Source organism: Candoia aspera, chromosome 3 (assembly GCF_035149785.1).
Source record: "Candoia aspera isolate rCanAsp1 chromosome 3, rCanAsp1.hap2, whole genome shotgun sequence".
Taxonomy (NCBI): Eukaryota; Metazoa; Chordata; class Lepidosauria; order Squamata; family Boidae; genus Candoia; species Candoia aspera.
The window spans coordinates 112,683,847-112,710,663 of record NC_086155.1 but is presented as its reverse complement, the minus strand read 5'-3'; the positions used below and the strand labels follow the sequence as shown (position 1 = coordinate 112,710,663).

General features: G+C 40.4%; 1 protein-coding gene across 1 annotated transcript; it reads right to left on the bottom strand.

The window, feature by feature from the left end:
• Positions 1–17: 17 nt before the first annotated feature.
• Positions 18–25,833, bottom strand: RELL2 (RELT like 2). Its single transcript, XM_063298631.1, has 7 exons — positions 25,492–25,833; positions 24,323–24,536; positions 15,472–15,534; positions 15,313–15,385; positions 14,156–14,347; positions 11,467–12,021; positions 18–1,546 (listed from the first exon to the last, which is right to left on the bottom strand). Exons 2-6 carry the CDS (start codon positions 24,528–24,530, stop codon positions 11,475–11,477), a joined length of 1,083 nt encoding a protein of 360 aa, XP_063154701.1. The 5' UTR covers positions 24,531–24,536; positions 25,492–25,833; the 3' UTR covers positions 18–1,546; positions 11,467–11,474.
• Between the last annotated feature and the right edge of the window lie 984 nt (positions 25,834–26,817).

The following is a 26,817-nucleotide window of genomic DNA, read 5'->3' as shown; positions in this document are numbered from 1 at the left end:
AGAACAGAGGTCAACTGTCAGGGCAGAATAAATGATGCTGATTTATTTATGTGCCCCTCACAGATATGCCAACTTCATTTGTACTGTTCTGACAGCCATTTTCTATTCTCATTCTTTTATTGCTTTCTTCAGAGCAGGTTAGTTCCTGTGTTGCATTTTTGAAAGGCAATACATGGATAGATGTTGAGCCACTGAACAGATATATTTTTTCCATATTTACTCCATTCAAACAGATTAATATTTTAGCAGTATTTGATTGCACACACACAAAATGAAGTAGGATTTATGTCATGGCTTTTTAATTAATATTTACAGAACAGCATGAAAGGAAAGGTCTAAAGGAGTTCTTAATTAGCTGATCCCAAAACTCAAGTTCAAGTGTCTATTCCTAGGAAGAAAAGCCTATCCAGAATTGTCATGAGAACCTCCAAGGTTTGTACTGAGCAGTTACCTGTCCTCTGCACCTGTCCACACCTTTTGGGTTAAGCACCACAATGAAGAAGCTCAAAGTAAGGTGCTGCTTGACTATTCCTTATGGGAGTGACATGGTTTGTGGGAACAAGAACAGTATCCTTGGAAAGAACCATTAGGTAGGCATGTGCTTATTTGTATTATTGCATTCCAAGGTAAAGTGCCTTTCCCCTGTGCTGAGACAGATCTTCACTCAGTAAGATAAAATGCAGTTCCAAAATAGCAATGTCAGATTTGTTCATTGCTTGGCAATGTGGGATACTACTCTATTGCTCCTGGGTATCAAATACCACTTTAATACAGACCTCAGAGACATTGTGTTTCATGGCTAGAGTGGGAACGTATCCAAACAACTTTAAACAGCATAGCTGTTGCCTTATCTGAGTCACTACACATGCAAAGGGCCCAGAACCTTTCTTCCCTATTCATTCTCCCTACATGGCTGAGATCTCTTGAGATCTGGAGAATGTAGTTTGCCCTTTGAAAGAAACAAGACTGTGGCACTTCATAAGTATGTCGCTCAGAGTTGCTAGGGAAACATTTGTGTGGGAGATGAATGCCAACAGTTACAATGAACTAGAATAATTTGTTAGTTGCTTTCCATTGTTAGCGGCTGAGAATTTCAATGTATGAGACCCAAGTCTGGGCCTGTTGCAAGTACCATGTGCTGAGCTCCAGTATGGTGAAGAGTAGAATTCTTATCAGTTGAGCCATGCTTATACATCCTGTTCTCCTGAAAGACACATATTTATAAATCATTGACTTTAGCAAAGCTTTCAAGGGTACAGAGAGGCTTGGATTTCCAGTAATGTTAGTTTACTCTACAACATGCTCCTGTCCCTGTGATTATACTTCTGCTCTTGCACGGGGAATGATTGTGATGGGAAGATGGAACTTGCCGGCCTTATTGATGACAGTAGCATGTCCTTTTGGTGGTCTGACCACAACAAGTAGAGAGTAGCTTTTCCAGCCAGGTCTGGTCTGCTTTGATGTAGTAACTTCATCCCTGCAAGCCTGAGGTCAGTTCCATGTGCATCTCACTCCTTGGCAGCCCTGAGCATGGAGCTGGCAGGATCTGAAAGAACAAAGATGGTAAATACCAACAATGCCATTTTATTGGAGTCCCACTGCAGATATTCCCAGCAGGATAAAGTAGTATTCTGAGCTTCCTGAAGCTGTTGTCTTACCTGTTTGCTTTATTTGAACACTAATGCCCTTTTCCTAAACATGGCAGGGTTTTTGTCTCTCATATAAATATAAAACAAAATTTGGCAACATAACCAGTTCAAGATAATTTACTTTATTCTGTTTTTGTAGAACAATTAAGATGATGGTTAAGGTAACCCCATATAAAGGATTGTTTTAATCTTTATTGAAATTGGCCTGTTTCCAGTATAAAGAGCAGAACAAACAGGCACATGTGCAGATTTACATAATCAGCTTTGATTATGAGCTCCCAGTCTTAACTTTGCATAATTATTAGTGTAAATCTTTAATTCACCTTATCATCTCTCTCTTTCCTAGGAATTAGCCAAACCTTTTGGTGTCCTTTGGCCAGGCATAGGCAAGACATATATTAACCAACAGCAATGGTAACATCTATGTAAGTGCATAGATAAGGTGGCAGTATGCAACTATTCTGCAAGATTGTTTAGGGCCTCCACCCTTCAGAAGAGGGATTTAATGAAGTGTGGGAGCATATACAAAGCACCTCTCTTCACATCGTAACAGCAGCTGTCTCTTTTTCCAGGCTTCTGCAACTCCTTTGCAAGGGCATTGTTCTAAGTGCCGACAACAGCAAAATGATGCAAGTATTTGTATGCATTACACTACTTCTCAAGGGAGGAGCCTGTGTCTGATGGAGGGGGACACTAGTTGTGCAACTTAGAATTCTGCAGTCTGCAGTCTTGCTTCTTAACTTGAGTACATTGCATTGCTTGTTGGATGCTCACTCTATAGTGGCAATTTCCGCTTTGTTTTCTCTAACATGAAGCGTCTGCAGAGTAACCTCAGCTGCCTTACAAACACGTGCAGCCTTGCCCAGAGCAAATCAACATCCTCCAGAAGTCTTTTTTGCCATTTGGGATCTGCTAAGACTAGCGCAGCCTGTTGTTGTTTTTTAAAATCAGGATTCAGGGAGTTGGTCAAAATTATAATCCAGGTTTAGCAGCTTTACATCAGTGAAGAATTCCTCAAAAAATCTGCCTTCTTGTTTAGCTCTTTTGGGTTTTTTTATAAGCATTTTATTAAGTTTAGAGCAAAGATAAAAACTACAAAAAGAAAAAAGTGAGAAACACAAGAAAAAGAATTTTAAAGATTACACAAGAAGTAATTTCCAACTTTCAACAACAAGAGTATATAGCAATTTCCATAATTAATCTCTTACTCTAAATCTGACCAAGATCACACTATTTCTATAAATCATCCCGTAGGCATTATAAAAATCAGTAAAAGCAATTGCTTCTTCCCTTTATATATAAAGAAAAATAAAGATATAAACCTCCAAATCAACTCCCCCCCATAGAAAACCATGTATAAAATGTTTCCCTCCTATCACTATTCTATATATTTCTGGCCACTATATTAACAATCAAATTATAAAAACATTTTAAAAACATTTAAATTATCTACTTTTATGCTTAGTACTACTGTAACAATCTTACCCCTATTAAACCTTAAAAAACAAACTTTAAATCATTACAGAAAAATAGAATCATACAGCCCTGAAATCAATCCACATACTTATTCTTAATTTCTTATCCCATCTCAAAGTAAACCAGAACATTTAGTCTCCATATTATACACATGGCATTTTTTATAAAAAAAAAATCAGAGAACCCAACTGCCCTCCTTAAAAAGTCAGCATAAAATTTCTTACATAACAGAGGCATCTCGTTCTCAAAACAAACCCTGAGACAAACCAACCAGTCATGATCTTGCAAGGCGAATTGTAACTCCTTCATGACCAACATATGTTCCTTAACTGGCATTTCTTCACAATCTGGATTTTCACAATTGGGAAAAATGCCTCCTTCTTGATAAATCTCTTCCTCTCCCTTCAGAAAGTCTCAGCCAATTGATACATTTTAAAGATAGTATCCCAAACATCTTGCAAAATAGCTCGAGTAGTTTCATGGAGAATTTGTTTGAAGTCAGCATGAAGCTCAGCACAAAACTCTGAAACAGTCTCCTTAAGGTCCATAATTTAGACAGTAAAGTCTTGCACCCTCTAAGTACTTAACTAATACAGATAAAAGCTGACGAGTTAATGAAGGGCTTCCAGAAGCTATTGAGTGGTATTGACAAAACAAAAAGTATGCAAACCAGCAAATACAGTGTCCAAGGAAAGTGAACAGAAAACTCAAAACATCAAATTAGACATGTAGGAAAAAGTTGAATCCTTCAAATTAAATACAAAAATAGTAATGGAGAGATGATTATTTATTCTCAGTCCTCCTTAAATTTTAAATGGGAAGCTAGCAGTTAAAAGCTCCACAAAGGATCGTTACCTTGTCGTGGTGCTGGAGCTTGAGCACCTCAATGATGCCATGAGCTAAACCGTGAAGGGCCACCCAAGACGGGAAGGTCATGACAGAGAGGTCAGACTAAATGCGATCCCTGGGGAAGGTAATGGCAACCCACCCCAGTATTCTTGCCGTGAAAACTAAATGTATCAGTACAACCAGAGATACGTCGGTATACCATCGGAAGATGAGACCCCCAGGTCGGAAGATGGTCAAAATGCTACTGGGGAGGAACAGAGGATGAGCTCAACTAGCCCCAGTCGTGATGACGCAGCTAGCTCAAAGCCGAAAGGACGGTTAGCGGCCGACGGTGCTGGTGGTGAACGGCGAATCCGATGTTCTAAGGATCAACACACCATTGGAACCTGGAATGTAAGATCTATGAGCCAGGGCAAATTGGATGTGGTTATTGGTGAGATGTCAAGATTAAAGATAGACATTCTGGGCGTCAGTGAACTGAAATGGACTGGAATGGGCCACTTCACATCAAATGACCACCAGATCTACTACTGTGGACAAGAGGACCACAGAAGAAATGGAGTAGCCTTCATAATTAATAGTAAAGTGGCTAAAGCAGTGCTTGGATACAACCCCAAAAACGACAGAATGATCTCAATTCGAATTCAGGGCAAGCCATCTAACATCACAGTGATCCAAATATACGCCCCAACCACAAATGCTGAAGAAGCTGAAGTAGAGCAGTTCTATGAGGATCTGCAGCACCTACTGGACAACACGCCTAAAAGAGATGTTATTTTCATCACAGGAGACTGGAATGCTAAGGTGGGCAGTCAAATGACACCTCGAATTACAGGTAAGTATGGCCTGGGAGAACAAAACGAAGCAGGACATAGGCTGATAGAATTTTGCCAAGACAATTCACTCTGCATAACAAACACTCTCTTCCAACAACCTAAGAGACGGCTTTACACATGGACTTCACCAGATGGACAACACCGAAATCAGATTGATTACATCCTTTGCAGCCAAAGGTGGCGGACATCTGTACAGTCGGTAAAAACTAGGCCTGGAGCTGACTGTAGTTCAGACCATGAACTTCTTCTTGCACAATTTAGGATCAGACTAAAGAGATTAGGGAAGACCCACAGATCAGCTAGATATGAGCTCACGAATATTCCTCAGGAATATGCAGTGGAGGTGAAGAATAGATTTAAGGGACTGGACTTAGTAGATAGGGTCCCGGAAGAACTCTGGACAGAAGTTGGCAGCATTGTTCAGGAGGCGGCAACAAAATACATCCCAAAGAAAGAGAAAACCAAGAAGGCAAAATGGCTGTCTGCTGAGACACTAGAAGTAGCCCAAGAAAGAAGGAAAGCAAAAGGCAACAGCGATAGGGGGAGATATGCCCAATTAAATGCAAAATTCCAGAGGTTAGCTAGAAGAGATAAGGAATTATTTTTAAACAAGCAATGCGTGGAAGTGGAAGAAGACAATAGAATAGGAAGGACAAGAGACCTCTTCCAGAAAATTAGAAACATTGGAGGTAAATTCCAGGCAAAAATGGGTATGATCAAAAACAAAGATGGCAAGGACCTAACAGAAGAAGAAGAGATCAAGAAAAGGTGGCAAGAATATACAGAAGACCTGTATAGGAAGGATAACAATATCGGGGATAGCTGTGACGGTGTGGTCAGTGAGCTAGAGCCAGACATCCTGAAGAGTGAGGTTGAGTGGGCCTTAAGAAGCATTGCTAATAACAAGGCAGCAGGAGAAGACGGCATCCCAGCTGAACTGTTCAAAATCTTGCAAGATGATGCTGTCAAGGTAATGCATGCTATATGCCAGCAAATTTGGAAAACACAAGAATGGCCATCAGATTGGAAAAAATCAACTTATATCCCCATACCAAAAAAGGGAAACACTAAAGAATGTTCAAACTATCGAACAGTGGCACTCATTTCACATGCCAGTAAGGTAATGCTCAAGATCCTGCAAGGTAGACTTCAGCAGTTCATGGAGCGAGAATTGCCAGATGTACAGGCTGGGTTTAGAAAAGGCAGAGGAACTAGAGACCAAATTGCCAATATCCGCTGGATAATGGAAAAAGCCAGGGAGTTTCAGAAAAACATCTATTTCTGTTTTATTGACTATTCTAAAGCCTTTGACTGTGTGGACCATAACAAATTGTGGCAAGTTCTTAGTGGTATGGGGATACCAAGTCATCTTGTATGCCTCCTGAAGAATCTGTATAACGACCAAGTAGCAACAGTAAGAACAGACCACGGAACAACGGACTGGTTTAAGATTGGGAAAGGAGTACGGCAGGGCTGTATACTCTCACCCTACCTATTCAACTTGTATGCAGAACACATCATGCGACAAGCTGGTCTTGAGGAATCCAAGGCTGGAGTTAAAATCTCTGGAAGAAACATTAACAATCTCAGATATGCAGATGATACCACTTTGATGGCTGAAAGTGAAGAGGAACTGAGGAGCCTTATGATGAAGGTGAAAGAAGAAAGTGCAAAAGCTGGTTTGCAGCTAAACCTCAAAAAAACCAAGATTATGGCAACCAGCTTGATTGATAACTGGCAAATAGAGGGAGAAAATGTAGAAGCAGTGAAAGACTTTGTATTCCTAGGTGCAAAGATTACTGCAGATGCTGACTGCAGTCAGGAAATCAGAAGACGCTTAATCCTTGGAAGAAGAGCAATGACAAATCTCGATAAAATAGTTAAGAGCAGAGACATCACACTGACAACAAAGGCCCACATAGTTAAAGCAATGGTGTTCCCTGTAGTAACATATGGCTGCGAGAGCTGGACCATAAGGAAGGCTGAGCGAAGGAAGATCGATGCTTTTGAACTGTGGTGTTGGAGGAAAATTCTGAGAGTGCCTTGGACTGCAAGAAGATCAAACCAGTCCATCCTCCAGGAAATAAAGCCAGACTGCTCACTTGAGGGAATGATATTAAAGGCAAAACTGAAATACTTTGGCCACATAATGAGAAGACAGGACACCCTGGAGAAGATGCTGATGCTAGGGAGAGTGGAAGGCAAAAGGAAGAGGGGCCGACCAAGGGCAAGATGGATGGATGATATTCTAGAGGTGACGGACTCGTCCCTGGGGGAGCTGGGGATGTTGACGACCGACAGGAAGCTCTGGCGTGGGCTGGTCCATGAAGTCACGAAGAGTCGGAAGCGACTAAACGAATAAACAACAAAAAGCAGTTAAAAGAAGGTTTTAAGACTAATCCAGAAACAACAATGAAAGCACCAAGATTCGTTTCTTCTTGCTGTGGAAAGGCCCTCTTGGGGTACAAAGCTTAAAAATAAAGTTCTCTTAGTGTATGACTGTAAAAGACTTCTTAAAGTGATATTGCTATTCCTATAGTAAGCTGCTTCAAACTCTGTGCATGGAATATGCCTGGAAAAAGACACAGCTGCTTTAATGATTTTAAGAAAGGTATATCTGAGGTGCTCCTACTTTAAAGCTCTCTTTCAAGGATTGTATAGTTATCCATTTTTTAAAATAATTGTCCCATTAAAAATGTGAAATGGCACCATGGGATTCATCTCACCTCATCCATTCCTTTCTTTTATAGAAGAACTGGTGTCCAATGGTTGAAGTCAAATGGCTATATAAAAGGCAAATAAAATTGAATGGCAAATATTCACTAACAAATTTGGGTATCCTAATTTATTTCAGCTTCAATTAGGACTGGAAGAAAAGATACACAATGGAGCTACATCCACAGGGGCAGCTGTAGTATTGCACATTTAATAACATTGACTCAAATAACCTGTCTTTGCAGGTTTTGTGTGAGATGACATCAAAAGAATATACATAGGATTTACTAATTGAAAATCAAAAGTGACAGTTTTGGATATTCTTTTCTAATTGATTCCAAAGTACTGTACCTGGGGCACAAAATCCTAACTGCACAGATACACTATGATGTCAGGATCCCTTAGCAGACACAGCTTGGCTGAACTACCCAGAGTCCTGAAACACCATGCCTAGGATTCAGCCTTTACTATAACTCAAGAGCAGGAGCAAACAGATGACAATTGCAGAGCAGTTACAACTGATCCCAGAGTTTTTCCTCCCTTCCTCCTGGCAACTACAGGGTTATATTCTTCACCCTACAGAATAGCACTGAGAATTTCTAACAGCTAACAAAACCCTAACAGATGAAGTTTGAGCGTAACCCCGCCCCCTCAAAAATTCCAGGATTATATATAAGAGTGCCAACTTTGCAACGCCTTCATATGTGTTCAGTTCAGTGAAAAAAGTATTAATAAAGCTGGAAAAAATGCAAAACAGAGGAGCCAAAATTATCAGGCTGCTTAAACACCATCCCTATGAAAAAAGGTTTAAATGTTTGGGACTGTTTAGCCTGGAATAAAAGATGGGTGGTGGTAAAATCAAGATGTATAGAATAATGCATTCCAATGAGAAAGGGGGCAGGGAAAAGTTTGTCTCCTCTTTCAAAACACTAAGGTAAAGGTAAAGGTTTACCTTGACATTAAGTCCAGTCGTGTCCGACTCTAGGGGGTGGTGCTCATCTCCGTTTCAAAGCTGAAGAGCCAGCATTTGTCCGTAGACACTTCCATGGTCATGTGGCCGGCATGACTAAACGGAATGCCGTTACCTGCCCGCCGAAGCAGTACCTATTAATCTACTCACATTTGCATGTTTTCGAATTGCTAGGTTGGCAGGAGCTGGGACTAGCAACGGGAGCTCACCCCGTCACGCGGATTCGAACCGCTGACCTTCCGATCGGCAAGCTCAGCAGCTCAGCGGTTTAACCCACAGTGCCACCGCATCCCTGTCCTTCAAAACACTAGGATCAGATAAAACAAAGCAGCTCTTCATACATTGTACAATTAATCAGTGATGCTTCTTACTCCAAGATGCAATGATTACTTAACTCAGTTGGCTGGGAAGAGGACTGGATGAAGACTCAATGTTACCTTTGGGCTGGAGGCAGCCCATCTCCAAATAGCAGCTGCAGGAGACAATAGCAGAAGAGCGGAATGGCCCTACCTCCTCCCTGGGAACACCCCAGAAGGCCATTGTGAGAAATATGTCTCTTGGTTCCCTCCAGCAGTATGACTCCTGTGTTTCAGTGGCAAAATACTGGCTAGCACGTTCATCACAAGCCACTTTCTCTATTGAAACACATTGAGGTCTTTTCAGAGAATTGCTATGGTCAGTAATCAAAGAAATGTATGAAGTGCTTCAATGCCCACAGAAGAGGCTGCTTTTGAACTGATAATTGTATTGATTATCAACAAGGACTGGAACTGTGGAAAAGCTAAGTAACAGAGAGGAAACAATGGCAAGATCTGGAGAAAGGAAAAATCACAAAATCTTAGTATGAAAGAGTTGGAAGGACCCTTGAAGATCATTCTAGTCCAACCTCTTGCCCAGGGCAGGATCCCCTGCTAGAGCACCCTCAACAGACGGCCATCCGACTTTTGTTTCAGCACCTCCAGCAAAGGAGATTCTACTGCCTCCCAAGGCAACCTGTTTCAACCCGTTCCAGCAACTTTCAATACAAAGAAATTTTTCCTGATGTCCTGCTGCAATCTACTTCCAGGTAATTTAAGGCCATTGTTTCTTGCCCTCTCTTCTGAACAAATCTACCCTGTCTTACACATGGCAGTTCTTCCCCAGAATGATATATACAGCCCATCTTCCTTTAAAATGTCAGATTATATTATGTCATTCCCCTGCGTATGGGGTTTTTACATGACCTCCACATGATACCCATACACTAAAGGACCCCTGATTCAGCCTTGCATTACTGTACATAGAATAAGTCAGCAGTCTGTACATCAGCGGTAGGCAGTGTGGTACCTGGACAAACACCTTTGGTGCACTCAGGCCTCAGGCTCATTTTACATTTTTATTCTTTTGAATTAGCTAAATGGGACCCTGACTTGTGTAAATTCAAGTGCCACCTTCCAGCAGTTTTGTTTTTAAATAATTCTTCTGGGCCTTAGATAGGCCAGTAGATAAACCATTAGACATTCCTAGAAAAAGGCAGTGAGTAGGTACAGTCCAGAACTTTGTATAGAAGAGGGGCCTACGGTCCGGGGGGTAGGGTGGGGAGACAAAGCAGTATGTGGTGAACAACAGGGAGTAGCAGAGAATAACCTTGCCAGTTTTCCTTTAAGTGAGTGGATGTTTTGTGACTGACCAAACCAACCATAGCAGTCATTTTCCCTCTTTCTGTGAAAGTCATTTTATGAGAAAGTCCACAGTTTATCCTCAAATTTCCAAATGTGCCCACCAGCCTGAAAAAATATTGTTGATGCAAAATAATAAATTGACACAAAACTGACAAGTGAAATGGCAGTATCTCCAAACTAATAGAGAAGAGGTCAAACCCTAAGACAAATCTTGATTTGCCTCAAAGTGCCTATTCTTGAGCAAATGAATTATAAGTATCAATATCATTGTGAAGGAGTTAAAAAAATATCCAGCTGTATTATCTGTGCTTTAAAAAGATACAGAAGATTATTATTATATGAGTTAGTCAGCTCATTAATGCAATCAAGTTTGTATTGCAACCAACTGTTTTGTGAATGGCCAATGATACAACTATGGAGGTAGTTCTTAGCTCAGGATAATACCTGATGCAACTGATGGTGAATTGTAGTCCATATTACTAATGAGCCCTCCAAGTGGATTTGACATGACCAAGGAAATCCTCCAGGCAGAAGCTGCTTGTGAAATGCAGAGCGCTAAGACTAGAAAGCACTGCTTTTCTAGAAGTGGCACCTCTAGAAATTAGGCTAACTTCCTAAAAGACTTCCGGAAGCTTTTAAAGATCAAGCTTCTTCAGAGTCTTTGGGGATGGTTGTGACTATCATTACTTGGAGGTCTATTTTTTATTATCAGGTACTACAATTATTGTTATTATTAAGTTTTATGTTCTAATGTAGTATTACACTTCGGATATTTTCCTGTATTTTAGTATGTTACAAGCCATCATGAATCATGAAGATCTGGCAGCATATAAAATTGAAAATAAACAAGTGTTTGGCTTCAAGGTACCCCCCTTACCCATACCTTTGTTGTTTAGATTCCCACTTGTAGAAAAACACACACACACAGTGGATGGTTAATTATTGTGTTAATGATCATCAGCTGCAAGTCAACAGAGGGAGTACCATATCAGGAAAGTACTATCATTACACCAATCCAGTAGTGACCAGAAAAATGGGTATGCCATGTGTATTTAGAGTTCCACAGTTCTTAAAATCTTATATACTTATGTGGCATTTCAGTTGCCCTAAAGGTATTGCCCTTATTTCACCATTATCAGAAAGGAATTTGTGCAGCACAGCCCCAGCATGCAGTATCAGTTTAGATCTGTTGCATGGATCAACATTTGATTCATATTTTTGTAACAGCTTTATGTCCTGAAAGAACATAAATTCAGGAAGTACTAGATTTATACATAGGAGAAAGCAAGAAAGAAAATTAAAGTAACTACCTGATGTTTTATGCCACTTGCTCTACTGGGCACTTTTCCAACCTGGGTCCTATTGAAAGAACTTGACCTTGTTTGTTGTCTGATACTTCATACGCTGCTCTTTGATTGCCCATTTGTTCAGCTTTTTTATCCAACCTTTCCATCTCCTCTAGCAATTCTGATGAAAGGTCTTTGGGTCCTGAAGTGCAGTTAGTCTCAATTACATAACTTATGGCAGAGTTTACTGCTTCTTGTGAAGAGCGTGCCTTAGGGTATCCTCCCTCTGTTTCATTTATGGCTATATCTGTATTGGCTGTTACATTTAAATGAGTCTCTGACTGAGTTAACCCATCTGCAGTAGTTTCCTTTGTCAGTCTTTGAGGATCTACCTGAGCTAATTTTCTTTCTCCATCTGTATGAACAATTCCATTCTGTGACCCAGCCCATTGAAGTTTCTCACTGCTGTAGATCTCCTGGTCTGTATCAGCTAAATTGAAGTCCAGCTTGTTCTCAGGAAAAGGCTCTTCCTGGGATTCCTGGGAAGCAGTTTTTTTTTCAATATGGGTGACATGAAATCTAGGCAAAAAAAAAAAAAGATCACTCAGCATTGGCAAATTATTCTGTAAGAACCTGCATCATTTTGATCGCCAGGTTTCCTGGAAATCAGATTCTAGGATCCAGAGGCAGAATCTAAGCTTCAAAACACTGTTATTGTTTTTTTAGTCTTCCCCTTTTTGCTGAACTTGCAGAAGAATCATTACATTCTTTCCCATGTGTTTTTAGATTGGCTTATTTGACTATGTATACTAAGTTTTGTCAGTCTCCCACAAAAACAGAAATGATTATAAAAGCAGAGCAACATGCTGGGGAATGGAGCAGAGGTCAGGGAATGGGCCTTGTGTGGAAATCTACCTAATTCCTAACTGTCCCTTCCATTTGCTTCTTAGCTTGTTTGCTGAAGTCCCAAAGAAGAAGCTAAAACCGGAACACCTGAGACAAAATCATGAGATCTGGCAACCTTTTATATCATGCTGATGTTCTGAATACTCTTGCCACATTGGCATGCTAGCTTCACTACTGATGCTTCTTCATTCCCATTTATCCACCAATATTGAGTTTCAATAGCATCTTCTCAAACATCTGACTTAGTCATGTACCATCTTTTATTTCAAGGCTTGACCTTTTATTAATACCTTTCCATCCAAAGTGCACCACTGGGAAAGTTTAGTTAGGGAAGTGGATAGAGCAGGAACTGTAGGAAAATGACCGCATAATACTAGAATTCTTAACTTTCAGCTTCTCAGTAAAGTAAATGTTAACAAGTAAGAAGGAAGAAGTAAAGCTATTTATTTCCCTTTTTGGTTCAGTTTTCTCTAACAAAAAAGGGGGAAGAGCCAAGATGGCAATGAGGCAGCAACTGCTGTAAGGAGCTCCTCCAAAAGATTATTTTTTATCATCTTTTTTCTTAATCTATCAGGATAACAAGTTTTTCGCAGCTCCTGCCAGTCTAATTACATTAATAGATTAAAAGATTAAAGTTTAAAGATTTTTAGTGTGTGTGTGTGTGTATTAGTTTTTCTTTTTTAGTAGATTTATCTTTATGGGACTTATTTTAACTCAAGTAACTTTGTTTGGATAAGACAACTGTGCAGACAAATGCTCAGTTAAAGGACTTTGTGTGGAATTGATTGAAAAGGTATGAGATAACCAAATAATAAAGCAGATAACCCTAAAACATATTTTGTGAGCAATGCCATGGTGTACTCAAGTACATTGTTCATCAATAACAATGATATATTCACATGCATATAGTGATTGATATAGATTTATATAGACTGCAAAGATAACAGATAAAGAAGTGCTGAAGTGCATAAAACTGGTCATGTCACTAGAAGGAAAAATAACAAAACTTAAACTTAGTTACTTCAGTCATGTCATGAGATCAACATCGTTGGAGAAAGACATTATGCTTGGAACGGTCAGTGGCAAAAGACGACGAGGACGCCAAAGAATGTGCTGGTTGGATATAATCAAAGCAGCACAGGCCAAAAATATAAAGCAACTGAAAGAAGCTGTACAAGATCAGAAATCATGGGGAGACCTGGCTTATGGAATCACCAAGGGTCGGATATGGCTGAATGGATAATTCGATTCGATATAGTGCTATTGGATGCTCTAATTTATAAGTCATTGCATTGACTTCAAGGGCCCTCAACCCATGTCCATGATAAAGGCCTCTGATTCATTGCAGAACAGCTGTTTTTTTTAATTGCTGATTTTATGTGGACAAAGGATTCCCATGTACAATTGGATAAATTGGAAATGTTCTATGATTTTAAATGTTGCTGCTGCTTTTTATGCCTTCTTCTTTTTTTTTCTTTTTTTCCTTTTCCTTTTTTTTTTGGTGCCTTCGAGTGACTCCTGATGACTGCATTGACTAGTCCCTGAAGTTGACCTGGCAGGGTTTTTCAGAAGTGCTTTGCCATTGCCTCCTTCCTAGGGCTGAGAGAGAATGACCGGCCTAAGGTCACCCAGCTGGCTTTGTGCCTAAGGCAGGACTAGAACTCACAGTCACCCTATTTCTAGCCTGGTGCCTTAACCACTAACCAAACTGGCTCTCTTATGCCTTAGAACCTGATGGTTGTATTTCATTAGATACTTATTATGAGTTACTTGAAAACTCTTTTATATAAAGCAAACTAACACCTACCTGCCAACTGAAAAGACTGTTGTTTCCCCAGGATGCATCTTACTTTTACTCTCTTTTGACCGGCCCTGACGATGTATAGGAGGTCTCTTTTTCTTGCTGCAATGAATGCAAGGTGCTTGTGTCGAGCCTAAGTGCACTGTGTGGTGATGAGGAATGCCACCATCTTGGCTGGTGCGATGTGGACAAAGAGCACTGGAGAAAAGGAAAGAGAAAGGCAATAAGCTAGGGCGCTAGATTAAAAGACAAGCAGCTATTTACATGGAATTCTAAAGCAAAAACTGATCAGTCCATCTAACACAGAGCCTACACAGAGAAACCTGCATTGGAAGGCAAAAACAGACTTCCACACAGACCATTTCCAAACTCATAAAGGATGACATAGTAATATATACCCCATGAAACTCCATTCGCTGGGAAGTACATCTTCTGAAGCCCAAATGAAATAAATAGGAACTGTACAAGAACATCACACAGTTGCCATACAGAATTGGAGAAGGAAGATTCAGGCAACAAAAACATCCTGAATCAAGATAAAAATGCTAAGGAAGCCAATTAACTAGGGCCATCCAAGCCTGACCTTCGGTTCTGGCTTTTGATTCTACCACAAAAAGATGGGCTGTGATATGTTTAGTTCCCTCTGACTAACACTGATGTCTAGTCTAGTAATTTAGACAGAAAGTAAACTGCACACATATGTTCAATATGCAGCTGTTCTTACCATTCTTCGCTCTGCTAGTGGACCTCATAGAACCTCATCCTGGGGGAAACCACTTCAATATTTCCTCCCCAACCACTTCCTTTACTTGCCCCTAGGATTTGAAACAATTAGGAAGAAAATCCTCAATTAGCACCAGTGGCACGGTGGGGAGTTGCAAGGCAGGTGCTTGGGGAGAGAGGTCTTAAACTTCCCCTCCTATGGCCAGTAATCTCCATCACACTTATCTTAGGTTGGAGAAGAATGACAAGGTGTGTGTGGGTGGGTGTGTGCACACATGCACATATATCAATACATACATACATGCACACATACTTAAATGTACACTATTATAATCATGTAGTTTAGTCCTGAGCGTGACTGAAGGAAGGAAAAAGGAAAACATGATCAGAGATTCCCAAGATGTGATTGATACCAAGGTGAACCTGTATGCTCTCCTCACCTGGGCACAGGCACTGGCAGTGGGAGATCAGCATCACCTTCCCCCAGCATTTCTTTTAGAACTTCAACATTTGCTAACAAAGGGAAGAAAGTAGAAATGTGTCAAAACAAGGCCCCAAGTGCTGGAGTTCTACTTAATTAAGCCAAGGGTTATGCCTACCTTCATTTTGAATGATACATTTCACTATTTTTTCTACGGTGTCCTCATTCAGATCCTCATCATCTGAAAAAAAAAATAGTGAAGTGAAAAAACAGTAGTTGTAACTCCAGTAACCTAGTGTGGACTTCTAAGAGTCCTGAAAAACCCAAAGTACTGCCCCTGCTACAAACCCTTGAATGCGTAATTTTCTTTTTGTCTTTTTCTTTCAAGATGGCCCCTTCTCCTCCTCACTGGCCCTTCTGTTAGTTACTTCCATTATGCAAAGTTTGGGAATTCTGGGTAATACTTTCATTCATCTTCTGAATTACAGGTGCATATTATTTGTTTCAATTTTTCAGCTAGAACAATTGCTCATTACATGAGAACAATTGTTCATGTTTAATTGCAGTAAAAAATTGAATGAATGAATGAATGAATGAATGAATGTTAATTTTGGTTTCAAAAAAGAAAAGTCAGTTGTAAGGGCTGACTTACTAAAGGAACTATTTAATGAAGGACACCAAACCAAGGTGCTACCTCAAAAAGATGGAAAATCCTGTGTTGCAGGGAAAGGTCTCAACAGTAGTTTTTAATGTCCATGCCAATGAATGCAGATATTTTCAAAAAAGCATTCAAAACATCTGAAGAAAGCAGGATGACCACATGCAATAGGCTGACAGCAATACCATCTCAGTTCCCCTGAAAACTGGTTATTCTACACTGTCCATTTTATGATATAAAATGCTAAGACACATTCTTCTACATTTAATAATCATAAATTGTTATTATAACTATAACATTATTATAACAATTACTGTATATTACAATAGCAATAATATTTTATAATATCCATGGAACATTGACTTTACCCCTTTCAGAAAAGAACTTAGAGCTCATCTAGGCCAGTACAGGAATCCAGATCCTTGACAAATTGTATATCTATCCAGCTTATGTTTAGACACATCCAGTGAAATAATGTCCACCAACTCCCAAAGCAATCCATTCCATTCTCAAACAGCTTTTATCACTAAGAATTTTTTCTTGATGTCCTACCAAAATCTAGTTCCTTGCCATTTAAACCCATTGTTTCTTCCCCTGTCTTCTGGGACAACTTTGAACAATCCTGCCCCATCTTGTACATTACAGCCCTTCAGATACTTGAAGACACCTACAATGTCTCCACACCATCTTTTCTTCTTCAGTTTAAACATACCCAATACCTCCAAACATTCCTCATAAGTTTTCATTCCACATTCCCTGTCCTTTGCACATACTCTACTTTGTCAGTGACTTTCCTAAAATTTGGTATCCAGAACTGGACACAGTATTATAGGTGCTGTCTAACCAATGAAGAAAAGGCAGAAATAATGACATTTCTTAATTTGACACTATACTTCTGTTGTTGCAACTTAGGATGTCCTTCCTTCCATCCGTCCATCCGTCCATCTATCTCCAACTGCATGTTCAGCCTGTAAAACACTAAGACACCCAGAGCAGCACAGGATGTAAAATGGAGCCTGTGGTATACCACTGTCATGCATTTGTTGGACATAATTGTTCAACCAGCTCTGTATCCATCTAATGGTAGGATATTCCAGCCCACATTTTGCCATCTTCTGTATAAGAATCTCATGGAAGACTTTAGGACAGCAAAAGTTAAATGCCAATATATCTTTAGGCAGCAATTCCTCTTGCTGTTCCCTGTTATTTCTTCCATTCTTTCTGTGATGCTGATTTCCTACTCCATTTCCCTCCATTTCACAGTGGTATAAAACAACTTAATCTCCTCATTATAGTATCTGATGTCATATAAAGAAATGAATGTTTCTCATGATAATAGTTTGTAACATTTAACATGAAAGGTAGTAAGAGAACCCCTGTTATCAGTATTATGGTAATTCCTATTTTATAGCCAGTTTATTTCTCTGGTGACACAACACTTAACTCTTAGAAACAATATGCCCATGAAGCAAGAAAAATATGTGGCAGAATGGTGGAAAGCGTTTGGCCCGAGAGATCAGAAAAATCACACACCAGGCATTTCTATAAAAATAAATTTATTTACAGAAAGCACAAAAACAGATTTTCAAGCTATGCATTCACACGCACTCAGAGAGGACTGAGCTGAGAGGCTGTGCTAGAAAGCTACAAAAGCGAAACTAAACAAGTCCAGGCAGGTTCCTCCTCCAGGCAATGCAGCTTTTAACACCCAAACTGAGGACAATTAAGTTCGACCTCTTCACCCTGCCAATACTTAAGAAAGTACTCAATTACCATGGTAACCTAGTGGCTTGGTCTGTGCAAAAGAAAAACAAAGAAATGCCAACACTCCCCTTTGTTTTGCTAAGGAGTAAGACACAAACCAATTTTCTTTGTCAACTCTGTGTGCCTTGGTAGAGCAAGAGGTTTGGTTAAAATATCAGCAATCATGTCTTCTGATTCACAATATTTTAACATTATTTCCCCTTTGGCTTAACAGAAAACTACCATCCTTCTCCCTGTGTATTTCCAAGCCTAGGTAATTTGTTACTGTTCCAAGGCTTTTTAATGTGAAATGGCTTTTCATGCAGGCTTCAAAATCAAGCCTTTGTTTTTCTGTTGATCTGAATAGCAGCAGATCATCAACATAAATGCACAGATACATACAACCTTGTTTGTCTTTCTTCACATATACACATGGATCTGCTTTTCCTTTTTCAAAACCAAAACTCTGCAGTTTTTCATCTACTTTTTGGTTCCAGGATCTAGCAGCCTGTTTTAATCCATAGATTGATTTCTGCGGTTCACAGACTAGATTCTCCCCTTTTTCATAGCCAGGGGGTTGCTGCATATATAATTTGTGGTCTAAATCACCATAGAGAAATGCAGTTTGAATGTCACAGTGATGAACTGACATTCCTTTGAGTGCAGCAATTTTTAACAGTAATCTAATTGATTCACCTTTAGTAACTGGTGCAAAAGTCTTGTCAAAGTCTAAATCTTTCCTTTGAGTGAACCCTTTTGCAACCAACCTTGCTTTATATTTTTGGATTTTTCCATCAGCATCCCTTCTCAGTTTGAAAACCCACCTACAACCTAGACAGCGTTCATTGGGAGATAGATTTACCAGTTTCCACGTTTTATTTTCTTTCAAGGATGCTAATTCCTGTTCCATGGCAGAATGCCAATTTTGTGCAGTCTCAGGTGGTAAAGCATTCACTTGTTCTAAGGACTCAGGTTCTGTGAATATGTGAAAAGCCTTTACTGTTTCAGTCTGAAAACGTGATGGAGGAACGCCTTTATTACTCCTCTGAGATCTGCGAGGTAATACAGGGCTTAAATTTTGACTCCTATCACTTTCCTGAGAAGCATCTGTCTCATCAGACAGATCTTCAGTTTGCTTTTCTGGCGTAAAGTCCTCATCAGGCAAAAGATCACTATCAGCAAGTCCTTGCTGTTCTGTTGTAGATAGATCAACTGGAGAGCTAGAATTTAATCTCCCCCAGTTTTGCTCAGCAAAAGAAGCGCTTTTGCTAATTATTAATTTCTCTCCCATTATGAACCTGTAGCTCCTCTGGCTTTGTTCATAGCCAACAAAGATGGCTTTCTTTGTTGTGGGGCCTCCTTTCCTTCTCTGTTGTTTTGGAATATGAACCCATGCAGTACTACCAAACACTCTAAGATGGTTTACCTTTGGTTTCACACCATAAAACAAATGGAATGGAGTGTCCTGAATCACAGAGTTATATCGTCTGTTTTGCACATAACAGGCAGTGGACATCCCTTCTGCCCAAAATCTGAACAATAAATTTGAATCTTTAAGCATGCATTCCATCGCATTTTGCAAGGTTCTGCCCTTTCTTTCAGCAACACCATTTTGCTGAGGGGTGTAAGGGTTAGAAAGAATTTGTTCTATCCCCTTTTCTGCTAGGAACCTTTTGAATTTGTGAGAAAGGTACTCTCCTCCTCTATCACATTGGAGTGCAGATACAGGCCTTGGAAATTTTCCATTTGCCCATGTCACAAAACTTTTAAATTTCTCAAATGCCTCATCTTTATGTTTTAAGATAAAAGAAAATCAGACAGCCCAACTGCCCCCCTTAAAAATTCCAACTTAAGAATTTTGCACTCTTTCCAAACTACACAGTCTAAATATTTTTCACAGGGTTTTATCTTTAGGTCAGTATATATTTGTGCTATATACCTGAAATTAGCATGACCAAATTTCTATGCATCAGGGGTACACATTGGTCATGATATGGCGTGTTGCCAACTGCAGCCTTGCAGCTTGGCTTCCTTGCATTTTGCACAATGTACAAGGAGTCTTTTAACATACCAGTAGCACACAATTTCCCATTTTTACGTATCTCACAACCATTTTTCTTAAATGTTATGACATACCCTGTTGCAGCCAATTGGGCCACAGATAAAAGGTTTGACTGTAGATTTGGCACATACAGCACACCTTTCACAGTTTCTCCCAGGCAGGATAAATACATATCACCTTGTCCCATAATTTTGGTCACAGACCCATCAGCCAAAGATACACTTTATCTATCAGTTTTAGACAGTGACACAAAAAAGCTTTTACAATTACATAAATGACAATTGGCCCCAGAATCTAACACCCATACATCAGAATTACCCTTCTCAGAAACCTGTGCAATTTGGGTTGTCTGAAGAGCCTTCTTCTGTGTTGCCCTTGTGTTCTTTTCTGTCTTCCTGCTCTTGGGTAGCAAGGCACAGTCTTTCTGCAAATGTCCAGCTGAACCACAATTAAAACATCACTGGCTGGCTAGTGCTGTAGCCTCAGCTTCTTTTCCCTTTGCTTTTTGGTGCTGCAGCTTTCCAGAAGAGATGGAGGGGGGGATCTTTCCTCTCTCTTCTCCCATTCAGCGAGTAAGCACTGTGTTATATACAATGGGTGAGTCCTGCTTCAGGCATAGCCTCCAGGGTACAAATCAGCCCACATTTTATTCAATGAGGACAGCAGTATATACGATTTTGTGAGAGATGTAAATTCCATACTTCTCTCCTGCAACTCAACAAACAGCTGCTGAATATAATGCAGGTGCTCAGGAAGGCTATCTCCTTCTGCAAGGTAGGCTTTGTACAGCTTTTTTGTCCCTGATGTTGCCTTTACATACAAGTCTCTCAAAGAGTCCCAAAGTTGCTTTGCAGACTGCATACCTCGCACATGCACTAGCAGATTGTCCTCAACTCCCAGCATAATGGTGGCTCTAGCCCGCTCATCCTGTCTAAGCCATTCAGCACTGGGATTTTGGGGGCTTTGCTCACCAATTGGCATCCAAAGATTCTCTCTGCAAAGATACATTTCCATCTTCAGGGCCCAATTCAAGTAGTTGGTCTCTGATAGGTGCTCAAGAGGCATCATTGAGGGCTGGGAGGCAGCCATGGCTACTTCCTTCTTTTGCAAGTCACCTCAGCTGGCTTCTTTGTCCTATAGACCAGCAGCAACTGGAAAAACTCCAGGCGGCTCCAAAGAAAATCTTCATAGGTCTTTGTTACCTGCCTTTAAAAATGTGCATGAGATGTGGAGCTGATCTCTCTGCTCTCTCTGGACTGGGCCCATAACCTGTGGCAGAGTGCTGGAAAGCATTTGGCCTGAGAGATCAGAAAAATCACACACCAAGCATTTCTATAAAAATAAATTTATTTACAGAAAGCACAAAAACAGATTTTCAAGCTGTGCATTCACATTCACTCAGAGAGGACTGAGCTGAGAGGCTGTGCTGGAAAGCTACAAAAGCGAAACTAAACAAGTCCAGGCAGGTTCCTCCCCCAGGCAATGCAGCTTTTAACACCCAAACTGAGGACAATTAAGTTCGACCTCTTCACCCTGCTGATACTTAAGAAAGTACTCAATTACCATGGTAACCTAGTGGCTTGGTCTGTGCAAAAAAACCCCAAGAAATGCCAACAAAATATTCCTCTTACATAATGTACCACATGTCAACAGCATAAAGTAGCGTTTTATATACAGTACCTTTGAAAATGCATGTTTATGACTTCCGGTGAGGACATGGCGGACTGAACAGCTGTGCCCGCGGGCAGAACTGACAGTGCAGCAGGTTTTTGGGGGGGCTCAGGTAGGCTTTTTCTGAAGCCCTGGAGCATTTTCATGGACAGAAATCGCTCAGAATCATCCCATCTGTCTTCCAGAATGGTGCCTTGCAGCCAGAGGATCACAAACAGTGTTTGTGCTAATCCGGTAAGAGATGCCAGGAGGCTGGGATGTCACCATTTCCAAGTCGTGCTGTAGCCTTAAAGGGACACTAAGACCAGCCACCCCATTTCTGAATCACCTAATTTATGTATATATATTTAATTTATGTACCCTAAGAGAGGCTTTCTACAGCAAGAAGTGATCTCCCTTGGTGCTTATTGTTATTTTTGGGCTTAATTTTTAAAAATCTGTTAAAGTTTTGGCTTGTTTCCCATCCAAATACAAGGAGGATTGAGAATAAATATTTGCCTCCCTGCTATTATTTCTGCACTGAATTTGAAGAATTTAATATTTTCCTACATGTTGAATCTGCTGTTTAAAATCTTCAGCTTTCTGCTGCCACTTTCCCTGGGGAGCTGCCCATTAACATACTTTCACTTCTGTAAACATATTTCAGAAACTTTCCATTAACTTCTACTTTCACTAGTTAAGTATCTCGGGGGCACCATAAACTACTGCCTGAGACATGGAGGATTTCAAGCAGACTTTCTCAGAGTTCCGTTGTGAGCTTAAACAGATTTTTTTTAAATTCCTGTCAAGTTATTATACAAGATATTCGGGACATTGTAGAAAACATTAGCTCTAAAATGTTTCATCTGGCTTTGGATGTTGTGGAAGTTGAAGAGCTCAACAACAATAGAAATGTTTCTACTGACAGCAAGATTGAGACTTCTGTTGAAATGCCAGACAATGACCAGATTGTGGAGTTGAAGGAATTAAAGACTGAATTGCAAACTATAAATTTGCCCAGAGTCCCTCTTCTGGGGGAGATGGGCAGTACCAAAATTTGAATAATACATAAATAAATGATATTGTTTTTCTGATGGAATGTTATGGGAAGGAAGAGGTCTTTTTCTATGGGAGGTTTTCTGCTGAGAAGTTGGAATTTTTAAGGGGGGCAGTTGGGCTGTCTGATTTTCTTTTATGAAAAACACTTCGTGTGTACTGTGGAGATATGTAAATGCTTTGGTATATTTTGAAGTGGGGTAAAGATTTCAGAATGTTCATTTGGATTGCTTTTAAGGCTTGTTTGACTTCATTCCTTTTTAATGATTTGGATTAAGATTAATAAGGTATAATAATAAATGCTTGGTTTTAGGTTTAATAGGATTAAGATTGTTATAAATGTAATATTATTAATTATAAGAGCAGACAATTTATATATTTTTTAGTTTGTTCTTTATTATAGTGGACAGAAATGTATAGAATAGTGGCAGGAAGGAAATAATTAAATAAATGTTGTTGGGGGAAGTTGATTAGGAGATCTATATATTTCTTTTTCTTTTAATATAAAGGGAGGGAGAAATTGTATTTAGTGATCTTTATAATGTGCTAATGGAATGACATAGAAATAATATGATTTTGGTTTGATATAGAGTAAGGGATTGATTATGGAAAGTGCTGTATATTCTTGCTGTTCAAAGTCAGAAGTCACCTCTTTATGTAATATTTAAAATTCTTCTCTTCTTGTGTTTTAATACCTTTTTAGTTTTTTCTTTTCTTTTTATAGTTTTTTGCTTTTTTGTAGTTTTTATCTTTGCTTTAAATCTAATAAAATTCTTATAAAAAAAGAAAATGCATCTTTATAAAAATATAGGTTATTTAGAAAAATTGGGATGCAGTTTCTTATCACTAAATTGTTGGTGCATGTATGATATTAACACTGAAACCTAGGTTAATAGTTAAATTTTAAAGTCTCTTTAGTATCAGAGAATTTCAAGACAAATGGAGCTGTTTTCTTGAATAGAAGAGGAGGAAGAAGAGTTGGAAGTAGACAAGAAATGCTCAGGATTTTTGGGAAACTGTTCTCCCCTCTAAAATTTCACAATCATTAGTCTCATTAAAAAAATTTCCACTGAAAGTGTGAGGATTTACTGCATACCCTAACAAATCTCTCTGTTCAGGCTTCTTCAGTTATCACTGTCTATGCCTATACCATGACTCCTTTGGCAGCTCACGTCAAGTTGAATCATCTCCCATTAATGGGAACAGTTTTTAGAACCTGCAGGGTCTTGGGCCTATGATAGTGGCTGGGCCCAGATTGTCTACCTTCATTGCTCCAATCCCACACTGCCTCCCACAGCCTGGTTCCAAAGCCCATCTGGTTGGGGAGATTTCTGAGGCATGTGATTGCCAGTATAATTCCACAATAAAGCTAAATGAGCTGCAAAATCAGGAGAGTAGAAAACAAATATGTACATTCTGCTTTGATGTAAGTTCACTCTGGTTCTGTGTCAATTTACCTTAAATGATAAAAAAGTGGTAGTAACTGCAAACCCAACACACATTAGACTGGGAATGATATTTGTACATCTTAGAAATAAGAATACCTCTCACAGAGGTGAAAGGCAAGTATAAGTCTCTCTTGTGTGAGACAGGCACATGGAGAAGATTGGTGGGAGATGCCAAATTTGGTGGAGGCCAATCTGAAAACTCTGAGTCCTCCACCAACCCACCATATAAGTTTGATTCTTTCTTGCATATCATCCTAAGTCTTACTTGCCCAACTGATTTTATTATTTTAAAACACCATGCCTGTGCCTTTAGAGTTCAGGACCAGTTTTAGGCTTGACTGAACTCATCATCACAACTGGTTTGCAGGATGCTGCCAAGAAACTTAGGCGCCCCCTCCCCCCCGTTACTTACCATCTTGGAGTTGGGTCAGTGATTCCTTGTTGTCAGAGTCAAATTCATCACGGAATGTCCGACAGCGGTATCCCTTTTTCTTCAGGATATGGCAAATGAGAAAGCCTGCAAGGCCCATGACAAAGAAGACAAGGACCAGCAGGACCAGCATATATAAGCCATGCTGGGGGTCCACATCCCCATCTCTGGTGCTGCTCTGCTCTGACATCTGGAGCTACAAAACAGATGGTAAGACTGGTAAGAGTTCTTTGAGATCCACATTTGTTGCTGCTGCAGCAGCAGCTTTTGTGGTGGTGGTGGTGGTGGTGGTGGTGACGACTACTATTACTATCCATCACTCCACAAACACCTCCTAAAAGCAACATTCTGGTCTTAACTGAGCGATAGCTCTCCATCCAAAAAGTGAGATATAAGAATGAAAAAGAAAAGCTCTTCCAAAAGGAATCCTGCTTCTTAGCCAGACTTAGAGAACTCCTCCTCCTCGAGGTGTTTGAGCTTCCAATTTAAGTGATTTTTGAAAAATGCGACCCCTCTTCCCTCGTATTCCTGCGTTTACTTTTTCTGGTCAGTTCCAGATCGCTCGCTGGCGCGCGCGCGCGCGCGCACGCTCACCCGCCATGCCTCCCTCCCTGCCTCGCACTCGTTCCCGCTTCCTGCTCGAGGGTTCCCAAGGTCGCTGCTGCTCTTGCAATATGCAATAATCCTCCTGTGTTTTCATCGCCTTTCTCTTGGAAGGCCCTTCCCAACATCTTTTCCTACTCGGAGCAAGAGCCATGGGGGGCGAGGGTAACACTGACTAACGCCTCTCTCCTCGAGACCCCCTGGCGCGACCTCCCTCTAGCCTCAGCCTCGTCCTTCTCCGGCACGCGAATTCTTCCCAAGGACGGAGCAGAGTCTGCATTCGCGCTCTGCCTTTGCAGCAACATCCCCACATTGGAAAAGCCGTCTGGCTCCGCCGCTGCCCCCAGTCCCTACGCCCCTTCTCTTCTCCTCATTCTGTATCCCGGGTACTGTACTCACAAGCGAGAAGGCAAAATTCAGCTGCGAACGCAGGAATCCAAGGTGAGTAATAGGACTGCAGCAAGGCTGCAAAGCCCAGGTTATAAACAAGTCGCCTTTTCAGGCTGCCGCAGCCCCACCATCCTCTTTTCCCACACAATCACATTTACCTTTTTCCAGAACTGCCTGCCAAGCCCTCCTTTCCAGACTCAGCACTGATCTCTGCATCTACTTGGCTGTCCTTCTGAGGTATGTCCCAGTGCAAAAATCTTCTCTTCCCTCAGAATCCCCCTGACCATCAGGCTCTGCCCCCTTCTGCCATCAGTGTGGTGCACTCCTGCTTAGGTACACTACCCTGAATGCTGCAGCTTCTTCTGGTATACCTGAAGGATTCTGCTTTGGGTAAATCTATCCACCTTCATCTGTCTCCTAGCAACTCTGCATCTCGTGCTGCCAGATACTATTCTAAGCACCCTCCAGTCTCACCATTTCATTGTGGGCACAGGGAAGAAGAGCAAATGGCAAACTATTTCTGTCCACCTCAGTGGCTACCAAGGCTTTTTTGCGAGAGTAGCAGTAGTCTTTCAGCATCTAAGAAATCTCTTTGAAGTTTTAGCAATGTCTCAGGAAAAGCCTGCAAGGACTCCATTGGTCTGAGAGGGCAATAGCTGGAAGGTTTCTTGAGGAGCCGTTATGGATAACTATAGGGCTAAGAAATGAGCTTATCACCTAAGTATAAAAGGCATATGTGTGTTCTGATTTCCTATTAGAAAGGCCTAATATCATCTCTTTTGTAACCTCTACCTGGTGTTCACATAAAGAAGCCATTCATGTTCCATATGGACATCAGATATAGGACAGCCTACATATATAAAGCCTCCATGGGAACTGGACCTCTATGTGGTTGTGTGTCCAGCCCTACCAGGATCCTTGGGGTGTAGCATTCACAATTAGCATTGAAAGCACAGACATTGGAGGTTAGGCTAATGACTGTAGTTCTGCTGCCCCTTTCAGTGTAACTCAAGGAATTGCTAGATACAGTACTTAAAAGAGAAGGACTATATCCCACAAGTTTTCATAAAACCGGATGTGTTAATTTCATGTATATGTGTAAGAATTAATGGAGGTTTTTGTTTTTGTTTTGTGCCTTCAAGTCAGTCTTGACTTCTGGCAACTAAATAGAGAAGTCTCTGCGGCTTTCTTGGCAAGATTTTCAGAAATGGTTTGCCATTGCCTTCTTCCTAGGGATGAGAAAGAGTTACTGGCCCAAGGTTATCCAGATGGCTTTCTGCCTAAGCCAGAACTCAGTAGTCTCCCAGTTTCTAGCCTGGTGCCTTTAACCACTACACCAAACTGGCTCTCAATGGAATCTTAGAGTTTCACAAATGTAAACAAAAATAACAATACAATTTCATCTGAAAATACAGTATGTGGATTTTCTTTCCCTCACCCTGAATGATTATAGCATTTGACTTCCCTGAACATTTACAGAATGA

Excerpts from the sequence above, each read along its gene's own strand:
- RELL2 (XM_063298631.1), bottom strand. The coding sequence starts at position 24,530 with ATGTCAGAGCAGAGCAGCACCAGAGATGGGGATGTGGACCCCCAGCAT. Across the intron at positions 15,535-24,322 it reads ACTGACCCAACTCCAAGATG|ATGATGAGGATCTGAATGAG; the intron begins GTAAGTAACGGG and ends TTTTTTTTTCAG. Across the intron at positions 12,022-14,155 it reads ACAGTCTTTTCAGTTGGCAG|ATTTCATGTCACCCATATTG; the intron begins GTAGGTGTTAGT and ends TTTTTTGCCTAG.